Consider the following 16,032-nt stretch of genomic DNA (forward strand, 5'->3'; position numbering starts at 1 on the left):
TAAAAAAAATAACAAGATACATATCATATAGGTCCTCACACTCTCCCTTCTTTCTCCAAAAGCAAAAAAATTTTGCTTTTTCCAAAACCATGGTTTTGGAGTCAAAACCATGGTTTTGGTTTTTGGAGAGGGTGTTTGGGTAGATTATTCCCCAAACCATGGTTTGGGGTGTCACCCAAACACACCTTTAATCTCCTTAAATTACTCAACTAACTTTTATAATTAGGGTCACAGATAGTATAATATTGCTACGATTAATATGTACTTTAACCTTTTTAAATATTGGCAAATATTGAGCTCAACAGATTTTGAGGGTGCAGGGTGAAACCTTGCAGCAAATTTTCACCTAAATCCATGAGTTGTATTTCCTGGGTCTTCTGCTTTGCCATTTGCTTTCTCAGATTGCATTTTAGGGCTCAGCTCACAGTCACAGAACACGCCTAATCGCTCTTTTCACCGTCGTCACTTGTTCTCCACTTACCGTCCGTCCTTGTCGGCGTCGCCGTCCGTTCCCCACGTGCCGTCGTCCCTCTGGGGTTCGTTTCCAATTTCACAAATTTATATTCCCGCGCTTTCCCTTGATTGCTCTCGGTTTCCTTCTTCTTTTTCCTTTATCCTTTTTACATGTTTTTTCATCTTCATTCTTGCCTTATTAAATCTCTTTGTATAACAATAGCAGCTTAGCTGCTGGGGGATTCTTTTGGGTCCAAAAATCCATTGTCTTTAGACTAACTATCAGCGGTTTTTATTGATTTTGAGAGTAATATGATTTTCTTATTCCAGAATGGTTGAAAAGGAGCGTTCTTTTGTTTATTTTTTGAGAAGAAAGATAAACTTATGATTTGCTTCATGTATTCAAACTCCTTATTAATTGGGTTTCCCTCTCGGCATCGTTTTTCTAACGAGATATTTCTTTTAGGGTTTGGTGATATTTGAATTTTCCTTTGTGGCCAGCGGTTTCACTTGTTTTTCTATTTTACTTAGAAAGCGATATCGTTTAAAATATTTATATTTATTTACCTAAAATCTCGTAATGCTCATGGATTATTCTTTAAACTTGTTCTTTTTTTTTTTTTTTTTGCGCTTTCATTCATTGTTATTCTATTCAGCTTCAATGCTAGAGCGTATGCCCTATCTTCAGTGGATTGGTTGTCATGTTGGAATTCTATCTATTTTAAAAGTTTATTTCAATGATGGGATAGGCTTGACTTGTTTGCATGAGTTGTGAGGTTGTCTGCTCTCTTCATGTTATCACAATTTCCTGAGCTATTGCTTTTAAAAAATGGTAATTTCAAGTTTGCTTTTCAATCTCAGTGTAAATAATCCAGAACTTTCTTGATGGAACTTCTTGTTTGTCCTGCAGAAATTGATGTGATGTATATGCCATCACTTTCCAGGGTTGAATGATGGCTGCTGAGTCTTCTGATAAACTGAATGTGTCAGATGATTTTGATGATGAAGATGGGCCAGTAATTTTTAAAAGGACTAGTGCAACGTCTAAGAAAAATCAACTGCTTTCTGAAGTAAAGAAGTCAACTTCTAGTCTTGATGGGCAAACACATAGGAAATCCAATGGCCAAAATTCTGGGCTGCAGAATTGCAAGATAATTCCATCGGTCAAGACATCACCCACAAAGGCTTCTGTAGATATCTCCAAAGCATCAACTTCGCGTGTCAGTTCCTCTAATGTGAAGTCGCCTGTAGCAAATCCTAAAGTATCATCGTCAGGAGATAAGTCAAAGCCTTTTTCAGGATCGAAAGTGCTCAGTGATGTTAAGGAGGAAAAACCTTCTATCAAACATGTTCCGAGAGGAAACTATGAAGATTCTGATGATGAGGAGGATAACAAACCATTGAGTGCTAGGCTGAAAACGAACTCCAATCATAATAGCAAAGCTGCTCCTATTGTGAAGAAACCTATTGAAGACTCTGATGATGATGATGATGATCTTCCCTTGTCAGCAAGGCTATCACGGAATGCAGGAACATCTGGAAGTGGATACGATCACTCTGATCAGAAAAAACCCCTTTTGAAAGTTCAGAAAAGTCATCAAGATGGTTCCAGCACAAGTATTAAACAGGAAAAGCTTGTTACAGGGTCGGTTAAGAGGCCACTAGATAAGATTAGTTCCCTGAATTCTTCTGTGAAGAAGCCAAAGCTCTCAGATCCAGTTTCATCAACTAAAATTAAGCAAGTACCTGTGAAGCATGAGTCAAAGGTAGATGATGATGATGATATTCCTATTTCACAGAGATTAGCCAAGTCTTCTCCATCAGGAAATAAGTCGTCATCAGTGAAGAAGATTGAAAAGGCAGTTAAAGTTAACAAGTCTGGTTCAGCATCATTTAAGAAACAAGTCAAGAAAATGAAGAAATCAGGCAGTAATTCAGAATATTCTAAGTCTACAAAACTTCTTCCTAGTGAAGGAGATGGGCAGAAAAAGTGGACTACCTTGGTTCACAATGGTGTTATTTTTCCACCTCCTTACAAGCCCCATGGTATAAAGATGCTCTACAAAGGGAAGCCAGTCGCATTAACTCCTGAGCAAGAGGAGGTGTTGTTTTATTACTGTGAAGTTATCCTGCTAGATTGTTTGCTTTTTTTTTTTTTTAGGTCTGTTTGTGAGGAAATGATGTTCTTTAAGCACTTTGTTACAAAGTTTTTCATATTATGAAATCTCCATCAGAAATTCTGACAGTGTAAATGAACCTTAAAAATATTTTGTAGGTTGCAACTATGTTTGCTGTAATGCGAGATACAGATTATATGCAGAAAGAAACATTCAAAAGTAATTTCTGGAGCGACTGGCGCAAATTGCTAGGAAAAAACCATGTAATTCAGAACTTGGAAGGTTGTGACTTTACCCCAATATATGACTGGTATCAAGTCGAAAAAGAGAAGAAGAAACAAATGAGTACAGAAGTAAGTTGGTATCTAGCATGAGCTTTTTTTACTATGACAAAGATTAGCATTGTAACAAAGCATCATTTCTTCTGTTGGTTGAGTTCAAATTTATTAGAATGCTAATGATAATGACTTGGCACTTAAGAAATTAAGAGTGAAGTATGAATGAGTGGAAGAAGCAAGACTTTGGTATACGAAGATGAAGTGGGTATAAGGATTTGGGTGATGCTGAGAAGTGAGAAGTAGGTTTTGGTTAATGGATTCCAACTGTGGAACAGTACTGTAAACACCAAAGCTGGTGGATTCAGCTGGAACAGGCTTCTTCATTTGAGAAGTACCAAGGTGTCATGAAAGTTAAACAACTCGTTGATTATGATTGAATGAATGTTCTTAAGCATGACATACAAGAACCCCAGCATCTTAGTTTGCTTGTGCGTGTCTCTGTTTGATATATTACTTGTCTTTTAAATTTCTTTGAAATGAAGTTCATACTTGCAAGTTATAGTACCGTTGTGAGGTGAGGATAAACTCATAATGTAAACTCTTGTAAACTTGTAAGGGTTTACATTACATCAATTAATAATATTTGTGGAAAACTTGGAGCATAGATTGTTTTTGTGAATAGTGCTTAAAATAGAATATGAAGTGAAAAAAATCATATTTAGATATTTTTTTGCCAACCATATTTAGATATCTATACAACGATATTTAAATGCCAAATTCTCAACTTACTGGTGCTGCAATGAAATTCTCACAAATACACTTGCCGAAGTCATAAGCCTACGTATGAACAGTATGTGAATGTCTGTCGTTGTTGATTTATTGATATGAATAAATGAAATGCAGATAAAAATGAAAAAAAAAGACAGATTCATAGATAAAGGGAGAAGCCCGTTCATGTCAATCATTTTTGTCCATTAACACATCCTGCTGTCATATGGGCTGGTCTAAGTTGAGTTCAGGGATTTGATCAAGGAAAGAAAGGGGCTAAAAGTAAAACTGTTACTAGGTTGCAGCAGAAATCGTGTGATGCCCACAAGCTTGAGTCGTTGAGTTTGATGCAATCTCACAAACTCATTTTTAGCAGCCATGTTTTGAACCATGTGAATATGACCCTTTGCTAATACCTTTTGCTGAAGGCTCGGCATGACTTGGCTCCAAGAGCCTTCTATCTACAACTATGATGCTTCTTTGTGCACTATACCCAAAGGGGGGGGGGGAATCAGAGCATGCTTTGATCCCTGATTTTGTGGGACAAATGCCTGTCGGCACCCCAATGTTAATTCTGTAGCATTCTCACTTGTTGGCGGTCAAACTGAGGAGTTAATTATGTCCTTCACTGGCTTCTGTATGTTGGAATTTTATGTGTGGTTATATATATACTCATAAAAGTAATTTCCTTACTGAGCCAGTCAAAAGTAATTTTCCTAAAATTAATTGTTATTATTTTCCTTAATGTTGTTCCAGTGTTTTTCCTGACAAGCATGGTGAATTTATAATGGGTCCACCATCATGTAACTAATTTGGGTAGTTTTTACGAAGTTTGGATCGCCATTGGATAGTTCTAGGTTAGGTTAGGTTCTTGATAAGTCTATTGTCTCGCGGCCTTCAACTTTATGCGTTTTCTTTTTGGGATTTTGGGTGGATCAGATGCATTAGGACTAAGTTGGTTGAAGTTGGCCCGAAAAAAAAAAGTGAGTTGAAGACGTTATAATTCATTTCTTTCTATTTGGTAACTGCTAACTTTCTTGTCTTGGATTCATGCAGGAAAAGAAGGCCCTTAAGGAGGAGAAAGCAAAACAAGAGGAGAAATACATGTGGGCCATAGTTGACGGTGTTAAGGAGAAGGTACTTTAATGTTGGGCTCTCACATTCTCCACGCTCTTAAAATTTCTGACTCCCAATCTATAGTTCAACTTCTTGTGGCTTCTGCAATCCATTTTTTGGCTTATGTGTTGTCTGAAGAATTTTTGACTATTTGTGATACATGGCAAAAGCCTGACATAGCAAAATAGTCGTATCAATTCATTCACAATGATTTCATATGCCTAATGCCTACAAAACACCTGTGCATCGAATACTCATAACTACCCTGCTGCCTCCCCACTTTAATTCCTATATATCAATTGCTTTGTCAGACGCGAGTGGGTTCTGTAGCTTCCTTCTGCGTTCATGTTAAACCCTTTATTTTCTCTGTTGATCTTATCTTTAGTTTAAAGTATATCTTACTGTTAAATGGATTTCTTTCATAAAAGTTATGGTTTTTTGTTTTCCTATTTTAAATGCTTGTGTAGACTTCAATGTTGTCTGTGTCAATTGTTATTTGTTCCTGAAGTTGAACTTGTTATTCTTGTCTCCTATTTAAGTGCAAGCTTTGAAATCTGAATCATCTTACTCTGTGCAAGTTGCTGAGTTCAAGTTCCCCTTTGGTAATTTGTTAGAGTTTTGACTAAATGTTATTGACAATTCGTTGTAGGTTGGAAACTTTAGAGTAGAACCACCGGGGTTGTTCCGAGGTCGTGGAGAGCATCCAAAGGTTACTGTCTTAGCTAATTACTAGTAGTAGAGCTTTTCAGATATAAATGTGATTTCTTACGATGTGACATCACATGAGATATTTTACCAGATTTTGTGGTTAATAATGGTTTATTTCTATTTGTTATTAGATGGGCAAACTGAAAAGGCGCATTCATCCAAGTGATATCACAATTAATATCGGAAAGGATGCTCCAATTCCTGAATGCCCTATCCCTGGTGAAAAGTAAGTTACACTGGAGAGCAGGAAAAATTTAATATCAAATCTGGTCAAAGTTGAAAGTCAACGTTATTTTTTATTCCTTGGGGTTTGTGACCTTGGCAGGTGGAAGGAGATTAGGCATGACAATACAGTAACATGGTTAGCATTCTGGAGTGATCCAATCAACCCAAGGTTGTTCAAATATGTTTTCCTGGCTGCTAGTAGCTCTTTGAAGGGGCAGAGTGACAAGGAAAAGTATGAGAAAGCTAGGATGCTGAAGGTACCTTTGTGCTTTATATTTTTTATGAACTCCATTTCTGTTTCCATTCATGATACTTTAGGGTAAGATTTCTTGTAGTTTGTTTAATTAATTATCTCGGTGCAGAATTATATAGGGAACATTAGGGCTGCATACACGAAGAATTTTACGAGTAAAGATATTACAAGGCGGCAAATAGCTGTTGCTACTTACCTTATCGATAAGTTAGCTCTGAGGGCTGGCAATGAGAAGGTATTGTCTGGAGAATCGTCACTCACTTGTGCTCACTGCAGATCATACATATGATTGATGAAAAGAGTACAACACTCATGCCCAGGCATAAAAGCAAGAATTATTTTGAATACTAGTCAAATTCATCAGTGAACTTGAAATTCAAGTCCTTGCTGGTTTCAGTTGAAATCCTAAAGCTCTAAAATCCACAAAAAATCATGTTTCCAAGTGCCCACCTTGTTCTTGTCTATAGAAAGAAATATTTTTCATATTTAGTCAATGGTGAAGGCTATTCCATATGAACATTTGCATTAAAGTAATGATAGAATGGATAATTTGGAATTCTATAAATGGTGTATTTTCTTTAATTTATAAATTTGTGTGCCTGGATTTGCTAAAGCGACTTGATGCAGATTCCGCTTGTAGCTTTGTTGGCATTCCCCTTTACATTTGTTGTGTGCTATTCTGATTTTTACTCGTTAAAAAAAATTCTTGAGCATATAGTTATTTTAGTTTCCTTTCCTCAGGATGATGATGAAGCTGATACTGTTGGTTGCTGCACATTGAAAGTGGAAAATGTAACAGCAGAAGCCCCCAACAAGTTGCAGGTGTTATGGCTTTCAAATTATCACGTTCTCTGTTTCTTTTTTAGCTGGGAATGGCTGATCAGATTATAAGTCCTTAGGTTCAAGGATTTAAAATTTCTGTGTCATCTTGATCTTTTAATCTTTTAACGATAGCATCTCTTTTAAAACTTTCTTCTATTAGTAATCACTTTTTCTTATTTGGATTAATGCAGTTTAACTTCCTTGGTAAAGATTCGATCAAGTATGAAAATACGGTAGAAGTTGAACAGCAAGTTTATAATGCAATTTTAAAGTTCCAAGCAGGTGGGAAACATATTTCATATGATATATCTATGCTTTGAAACTGAGGTCCTTAAGTATTTGATATTTTGATCTTCAGAAAAAAGCCCTGGTGATGATCTCTTTGACAAGCTAGATACAAGTAAACTAAATGCTCACCTGAAGGAACTGATGCCTGGCCTAACGGCTAAAGTTTTCCGTACATTCAATGCATCTATCACATTGGATGACATGGTAATAATGGTTTTATTCTGCAAATCATTAAGCTAACGTGCCTTGAAATGACTATACTGTAACTCCATTATCTCCTAGACTTCTACATACCCTTCAATTATTCTTCTGTTACTAATTGTATTTTTGACATCAAAAATTTCTTTTCCCTACATTTTTTTTTCTACGACAGGTGAGGAGTCAGTGCCTCCCTAAAGAGCACTGCATCTTTCATTGGAGTTGAAATTTTACCTTGATTATAAACTTGTAATACGCTTCTGGAATGCTTTACTAAATCCTTGTTTCCTACATATGCTATATATCCCATGCAAGCATACGTTAATTCTATTTTCATAGCAAAATGGTGTCATGCATATTGTTGTCAAGTGTATCTGGCATGTCATCAGGAAGTTGTATGTCTAATTTTCTGGGATCCTGTGATAACAGTTGACCAAGGATACTAAAGATGGCGATGTTGCAGAGAAAATTGGGGTCTATCAGACTGCAAACAAGGAGGTGAATGGCTCAATATATGTGCAACATGCTCATGTTAGTTCTATTCTATGTATTCATTCGTAGACATCGTCAGCTTCATTGCTACTGTCTTTTGATGTCAGGTTGCAATTATTTGTAATCACCAACGTAGTGTGTCAAAATCTCATACTGCACAAATGTCAAGGTTAACTGAGAAGATTGCTGAACTCCAGGTACTGAGAATCCCTGGGTTTTGGTGAATTTGTTGGCAAACTAGGGTTTTTTGTTATAAATTTATAACTCAAGCTGGCCTGCTCTTTACTTGTAGGGTGTTCTGAAGCATTTGAAAACAGATTTGGACAGGGTAAAGAAAGGCAAACCTCCTCTGAAGAGTGCTGAGAGAAAACGGAACTTAACTCCGGATGCGTAAGATGGCTTTCTTCATACCTTAGGCTTTACTTGCTTGGTTATGATATGTAATTATTATTATTGCAATCTACAGACTAGACAAAAAGATTACTCAAACCAAGGCAAAAATTGATAAGATGCAACGTGACATGAAGACCAAAGAAGATCTCAAAACTGTGGCATTAGGCACATCCAAGATAAACTACCTGGATCCCAGGATTACAGTGGCTTGGTGCAAGCGGCATGATGTTCCTATTGAAAAGGTGCTGGTTTCTTCACTTGTTCAGATGAAGTTATTTATGATAATTTTTCGTGTTGCCAGTGCTCTAAAGAATTTAATGGGCTTGAAGAAATAATTGTAAACTAGTGTTTTTTCCCAATATATATATATATTTTGGTTGCTAGTCTCAGTATATTTACTCGGAAGAAAAACGCAAATGCCTTCATCTTTGAGCGATTTGCATTTACCTCTCTGAATTTGAAAATTGTAAACTAGCGTTCCCTTTCAGTTGTGGTATGCTCCCATTTATTTGTAAACAACAAATGATAGATACGCGAGATAATTTTTGATGGTGGTTTCTTTGTTAGTGAGAAACAAGAAAATGGATTGAAGGATACTGATCTTCAAGTATCATAGATAAGCGAGATAACTTTTGGGTTTCCAAGTTGAGGGGGTGTTAACAAATAGGTCCTTTCTTTCTTGTTTTCTTGAGTAGAACTCATTGAAATGACAGTTAAGCTTGACATGGTTAGTGGGTAGCAGTTCTCTTGTGCTCTTCTTTGTGATGGCTGGAGGCAAGGTTGCTTCCAGTCAACAAAAAGTTGCTTGTATAACTCTGCCTACTTGTTAATTCGAGCCTACGCATGATTAACACTAGAATCATTAATGTAAAGTTTACAAAAGTCATATTTTTTGTAAGCCACTGACGGTCTATTTTTGGCATTCCATGCTAATTGGCTGTATTTTTGTATTTAACGTCATATTTTTGCTGATTTGTACTACTTGTTCCCCGGAATGCTCAGATCTTCAACAAATCTCTGCTGGCAAAATTTGCCTGGGCAATGGATGTAGACCCTGGGTTCAGATTCTGAGATCTCTTCGTGAGCGGAGACTTCATCTTTTACTCATTTCTTTTTACACAAAAAATGTATATTTTTTGGTTTGGCCAAGCCCAGCGGAAATTTATGTTGTAATTTCTTCTAATCTAATTATTGGGCGAGTTTGCCCTGCCACTGGCTGCTTTTCGCTTTGAGTTTCAACCATTCATAGTTATGATTATAATGCCGCACTCTGGCAAATGTTAAAATGAGGTGAAGTTTTTCTAATTCATTTTTCAAGAATAGCTATTTGTTTCTGTTTGTTGCCATAGTTTGTCGGTGGGCGTTTTTAGTTTGTGCCAGGTTCTTGCCTTTCCCCAAGTTCAAGTTAGTCAGGTCTGTTTCTGGCAAAAACGATCATGTTTCATATGTATTTGGAAAAACAAAATTTTATTTAGGTTCTGGGTAGATATTTCAATTTAGCCACTTAGTTAACGAGCGATTTGATGCCCAAATGTCTGCAATGCTATCATTTTATCTTATTTAGGACTCTATCCATAGCTGAGTTTGTTTTCTCAGAACTTTGTATATCCAATCCCCAGTTAGAAAGCTAATTTTGATGTGAAATTTTGCTTCAACATGGAAAGTTTACAAGTCTTGTTCCATTAGATGGGGTCTTTGCTATACGGATCAGATCATGCTATATTGCTCTATTTTATAACATTGAAAGTTTATAATATGACAATTTATTTGTGAAAATTGAAGTCCATTTATACAGGTGTGATCTAAATATGGCATTATGTACTACAAATTGCAAAAGTGAAGTGATTCTTAATAGCAAAACTACACAATACATTCAAGAGTTGTAATCAGGTATCTTGTATTGAAGGTATTTGACCTGGTCATCCTTCTAAGGCAACAAATCCTAGGCTATAATACGGGCTTGACTCAGGTTAACCGACAATTGAAAAGATTGTGCTCCAGTTGGGTTAGGTTAGGAAGAATACATCCGCATCTCCTCTAAAGGCTCAGATATAACGTTTTTGACTCTAATACAATGGTGGCTGAGGTTGCCCCAAGTCAGAATGTAAATTGACCAAAGCTATTGGATTCATCACCATTAGGTTTTGGAAGAAGCGTTACACGGACTAACTTAAGAGTCTTTACGATGACGAAACACTTGAGATATTTTGTAATTTTGGACTTGTATCAAAATTGAAGTCTGCACTAATAACTGAGCACTTTTTTTTTTTAATTTTAATTTAATACATTAAGTGAACCAAATATAAATAAGTAGGAGACAGCCTATAAACTAGGACTCGTCAGTAAGAGACATATCAAACATCAATAGATTGAGCAGAGATGCTTTGAAACAAAAGGCCCAAATAATGAAGATGTCACATTTAAAAAAGCATTCAGTGAGAACTAAGAACCCATTCTAACAGTCCAATCCCATATTTAGAGTCTGCAGTATTTTGCAAGACTTTGAAAGCTCCGTGGCATGCTCAAGGGGCAAAATTTGCAAGCTTTGACGGAAAAGCACATTTGAAATGAAACCCAGACTCGGATGTGGAACCAAGTCCAGTAACATTTTTCATATGGGGAACTCACCTCTCTCAAGGTTACCTAAATATAAATATTTATGTATATCAAATTATATTTAATACTATAGAGGGCTAAATATAATGTTGATTTATTGGAACGGCACTGTTTTTAAATTAATTGTACACGTTATTGAAGTGTTTAGAAAAACAAATTAAATGGGTAAGAAACAAAATACCTCATTATAACAGTTGTTATATATGTTTAATAATATTATAGCAAAATAATTTATAGAAAATCTTTAACGTTTTAAAAGATGGAGACTAGCTTATATGGAGCCATTAAGATTTTATTTACATCTGATTGGGTTTTAATTTTTTATAACCTTTAACGTAAATGCATTTCAAATTTATTTTCATCAAAAAACCAAAATATAATACATCTTTTAATAACCGAGTTGTGAACTACTCTAACTCATTTTCCTTTAATTTCCTTTCTCTCTTCTCTCACCTGCACCAGACGTTTCTCTCCTTATTGCCTTTTTACCACTTTCGTTTTTTTGTTAAAATCTCCTTTCCCCCTTTCTTTCTTCTCTCCTTTTTCTTCTGTACATACTTTTGCAACGTGATGTTGTGATTTAGCAAACTTTTTTGTTATAAGGCAATTTATTTACTCAACTAATATTTGATTTTAACGCGAAACTATAGATTTGCTGCAGCTAATATGTATGTGTATCATCAACTTGTAATACCTGATTCGTTTAAAAATAGGTTGGGTATAATATTATGGGATCCAAATATATTTAATTAATGAGATTTGAATAACATCTTAATTGAGATTTGAATATATTGAATTACATGGAAAACATTATAAATAAATGGAATTTCGATGGGAAGTTCAAACGAAAAAATTAATAATTAATTTTGAATTTGAATAATATCTTAATTAGGATTTGGATATATTAAATTAAATGGAGAGCATCATAGTTAAATAGTATGTCAATTGGAGGCTTAAATCAAGAAATAAATAAATAATCTCAAATTTTCATACATTCCCTCTAAATTCTACATCTCTAATTCAAATTCCATTTGAATAAAGAAAAAAAAATCATGCTCCTATAAGAAGCAAATCTTGAGGTACTGTAGATAATGAAATTTATTAGAATTTTAAATCTAATTAAATATAATGATCTGTGTATTGCATGGGGGAGAAATTTCTAGTTTAGATTAGAAATCAAGATTAGAGAATTTTAATGAATTTGATTTTAACATATAATTGACTATTCTAATAAATTAAATAAACTAGACATCCAAGGGATAGTGGTTTGCAAGAGGAATTAGGCTTTAGATGTTAGCTGTAAGGCTTTAAAGTAGTTTTAGCATGACACTAAAATAAGGAAAAATTAAAGAAAAGGACTAAAAAATAACATTTATTGAAGAGAATATTAAAAATCATAATTATTTAAAAGACTAAATATCAAAATATAAATTTAGAGATGCTAAAAATTACCTCTAACTTTTTTTAACAGACTGAATTACCTTTAACTAAATTCCTAAATTTTATCTAATTACATTTCACTCTCACATATGTTTCATGTTTTGGCGACCAACTACTATAATGTGTAAAATTCATATTTTAATGATGTTGGGTTAAAAGTAAAAATTTATCACTTTCATATAAACCAACAAATAAGCAGGAAAATGAGTCCCGCAGATTGGTTTCATAGCTTTAAGCTTTTCTCAATACTATTCCTTATTTGTTAACAATTTTTGTTTTTTCTTTCTTGATCTTGTTTTTTGTGTATTACAGTAAATAATAATTTAAAAACTTATTTAGATTAAGAGAATAAAAATTTTTACATATAAAAATAAATATGAGCAATGTTATTTAATTTATTATTTATTATTTTAAAAAATTGAAATTGACAAAATTATTTATAAATTTTTTTAATTGTATTTATTGAAATCAATTAAAATGTGTAATTAAATATAGATATATTATTATATATATACACACATATATTAAAACAATTTATAAAGACAAAAATTCAAGAAAGAGATATTTGGGGGGGGGAGCAGAGAGAATTCCAATTGAAACAGGAAGAAAGACAAAGATAAAAAATTAACTTTTACTAATTGGGAAAAATATAACTAGTACCAGCATGGTTTATCTAGATGAATAATTTCATTTCATTGGTGTTTAGGTATAAAAGATATTTTGGATTAATAATAAATGATTTTGATGTGAGTTTCATAAATTTTGTTTCAATTATTGATGAGAAAAAGATTATAAAAAAGTTTCGTAAAAATTAAGGAGATTATAAAAAATATATTCATTGGAGGTGTGACAAGAGAAAATATAAGGATTTAGTTAAGGGTAATTTAGTATTTTTGGACTATATTTTAGTATTTGGTCCTTAAAAATAATTGTAATTTTTAACATGCTTCTCAATGAATATTATTTTTTGATCATTCTCGCTAATTTTCCCTTAAAATAACTCTAGAATAGTTGTTTTAATAATATATTTATATTTAAATGCTTCTATGGTCCTATTTATAAGGTAACAAGAGAAGGCTTTTGTTAGTCTTATTTATAAATTACTTTATTAAATTTTTAGCATGAATATACTATTTTATCTTTTATTTACTATAGTGTAGATATTTTTTTATAAGTGTATATATTAAATAGGCGTAAAGTTAAACACTAGTTATATTTTAATAAAGAGTTAGCATATTTTAAGATTTTTCTTAGTCTATATAAAATATGCTAAAACTATCTTATAAATAAGACCAAAAGAGTAACTCATGAAGAGGCGAGTTCCTATATGAAAAATGTTGTGGCACTTGTTTTTGCATCTATTGGTTGAGCTTCCATCTCAAGTGTGTTATTTAACTAACGAACGTTACATTTGATGAAAAAGGTTAATCCCTCACAACTTAATTAACCAACTCTTGAATCCATACTATAGGAATTGATCTTAATATGAAACATAAAATAAGTTTTCTAAGAAATCGTCTTTCTGTCTCAATAAGTGTCTAATGACGAGATGAATAATGATGATATCTTTATTAATACCAACCCTGTAAATATATCAATTTATTTTATAATTAAAAATATATTTAAATCATTATATTATTCATTATGTTATTATATAAATTGATGTTCGATTATAATATAAAATAATGAAGTTTGAAATTAGCAACAGAATAAACTTAACGATGGAATTAGTAACAAAAAAATTCTATGGCAAATAATTTAGTGACAGAATTAGCAATAGAAGTTAGCGGAGAAAAAAATTTCATCATAAAAAATTTTATAACAAAAATTTGCAACGGAATATGTGCCGGATATTTCTGACCAAAAATTTTTGTCACTAAAAATTTAGTGACAGAATAAAATTCTGTCGCTAAAAATTTATTAAATTTAGTGATAGAATTTGCATAGTTAATTCACTAAAAATTAGTAATGGAATAATTTTTTGTTAGTAATAAGTTGCTTTTTTGTAATGCTAAGAGATGTAGTCATATTTAGTACTTAACAATATTTTGAATAGGTTTGCCTCCACTAAAATGTTACTTACGGGTTAGGGAAAAAAGGTTCTTTATCAAAGTTTGCAAAAACTCTTTTACTATTTTTCTTCCTTTAATGTGTCATGGGGCTTTCAATATTTTGCAAAACATTGCAGACCTTAAATGTGAAATTTGGAGTAGGTTCTTGGTTCCCATTAAATCCCCTTTCAAATATGACATCTTCATGATTTGAATCGTTTGTTTCAAAGTATCCTTTTAAGCATATTTGTTCTAACATTTTATTGATGTCTGACATGTTTCTTATTTACTAGTTCTAGTTTTAGGTTGTCTCCTACTTGTTTATGCCTGGTTTAATTAATATATTCAACCATTTTATAAAAAATGAAACAGATAAAGAAAAATTACTGCGCTAGTGCACACTTTAGTTAATTTCGTTACGAGTCCAAAATTGCAAAATATCTTATGAGTTTTGTCATCATAAAAACCCTTAACATAAAGTGGACTAATCGTCCTATCGTGTAAAAAAAAAAAAAAAAAGTGGATGAGTTGTTCACTCTTGCCTTACATTTCAAAATGTTATATCCCTCCAGCTTTAAATATAAAGCCCATTATGTAGTAGTGTAATTTATACTATAAGATACATCTTACATTTAGGATTAAAAGAGTATGTTTATATATTATGAATTTTGTAAGAAATAACTACCATTTATTTCATGATTCTACGACAAGAAGAATTCTTTCTCCCCCGACCCAACTAAAGACTCTTTTACTTGTGGGGTCAACCCGAGTCAAGCCCGTATTATAGTCGAGTATAATAACATTGTCTAATCCCTATAATTAATGCCATCTCATATGATAAGACTCGTAAACTTTCTATGTTGAATGTGCAAAGTCCTAAGAAAACAAACTTCTTATTAGCTATGGATAAAGTCCTAAATAAGATAGTAGAACGATAGCATTGCAGATATTTGGGCATCAAAATGCTCATTAAATTCTTTTCAGCACCGGTAGCTTGAAAACTTATCATGAACAACATTATCTGAACAATTGAAGAAGCCAGCACCTCTTCAACAGGAACCTCATTCCCTTTGCACCAACCTACTGTGAATCCTGGGATCCAGGTAGTTTTGAGATCTTCTCTTTCTTGGACGTTCCTAATGCCACAGTTTTGAGATCTTCTTCGATCTTCTTCATATCACATCGCATCTTCTCAATTTTTGCCTTGATTTCAGCAATCTTTTTCTCTAGTCTGTAGATTACAATAGCAGTAAAGGATGATATAATTTTTAACCCCTCAAATTGCACATTGAGTTTCAAACTATAGATTTTGGTCTCTCAAAAGGCAAAATAGTTTAGGCTTTTATTAGCTTATAAGGACTAATGTTTTAAATTAAAAAAAAAACTTAAGAGATTAAAACCTATAACTTGAAACTTGCAACAACAACAACAACAACAACAAGCCTTATCCCACTAGGTGGGGTCGGCTACATGAATCACACGACGCCATCGTGCTCTGTCAACAACCCAGTCCTTAGATATGTTGTTGACTAGGAGGTCTCGTTCAATGACCTCATTAAGCGTTCTTCTTGGTCTTCCTCTGTTCCTTTTTATGGGACTCCATCTTGTCTGATCCACCCTCCTCATCGGGGCCTCCAATGGCCTTCTCTGCACATGTCCAAACCATCTTAAGCGATTTTCAACCATTTCCTCTTGGATAGGTGCCACACCGACTCTTGCTCTGATATTTTCATTTCGAATCCTATCTTTTCTTGTATGACCACACATCCATCTCAACATCCTCATTTCTGCTACCCTAACTTTGTGCTCCTATT

At 33.6% G+C, this 16,032-nt stretch overlaps 1 protein-coding gene across 1 annotated transcript; it reads left to right on the forward strand.

The window, feature by feature from the left end:
• Window positions 1-381: 381 nt before the first annotated feature.
• LOC114759103 (DNA topoisomerase 1 alpha-like) lies at window positions 382-9,420 on the forward strand. Its single transcript, XM_028948194.1, has 16 exons — window positions 382-536; window positions 1,364-2,555; window positions 2,729-2,923; window positions 4,673-4,753; window positions 5,382-5,441; window positions 5,572-5,666; window positions 5,766-5,922; window positions 6,028-6,153; window positions 6,660-6,740; window positions 6,932-7,022; window positions 7,099-7,232; window positions 7,656-7,724; window positions 7,826-7,915; window positions 8,011-8,108; window positions 8,185-8,353; window positions 9,114-9,420. Exons 2-16 carry the CDS (start codon window positions 1,404-1,406, stop codon window positions 9,180-9,182), a joined length of 2,667 nt encoding a protein of 888 aa, XP_028804027.1. The 5' UTR covers window positions 382-536; window positions 1,364-1,403; the 3' UTR covers window positions 9,183-9,420.
• Window positions 9,421-16,032: the final 6,612 nt, after the last annotated feature.

Source organism: Neltuma alba, unplaced genomic scaffold (assembly GCF_004799145.2).
Source record: "Neltuma alba isolate B1F8T4 unplaced genomic scaffold, ASM479914v2 tig00010788_pilon, whole genome shotgun sequence".
Taxonomy (NCBI): domain Eukaryota; kingdom Viridiplantae; phylum Streptophyta; class Magnoliopsida; order Fabales; family Fabaceae; genus Neltuma; species Neltuma alba.

What these genes read in the sequence shown, in the direction of transcription:
- LOC114759103 (XM_028948194.1), top strand. Translation starts at nt 1,404, where the DNA reads ATGATGGCTGCTGAGTCTTCTGATAAACTGAATGTGTCAGATGATTTT. An exon ending in GTCGTGGAGAGCATCCAAAG is followed by an intron (nt 5,442 to 5,571) that starts GTTACTGTCTTA and finishes ATTTGTTATTAG; the next exon opens with ATGGGCAAACTGAAAAGGCG. An exon ending in TGAGGGCTGGCAATGAGAAG is followed by an intron (nt 6,154 to 6,659) that starts GTATTGTCTGGA and finishes TCCTTTCCTCAG; the next exon opens with GATGATGATGAAGCTGATAC.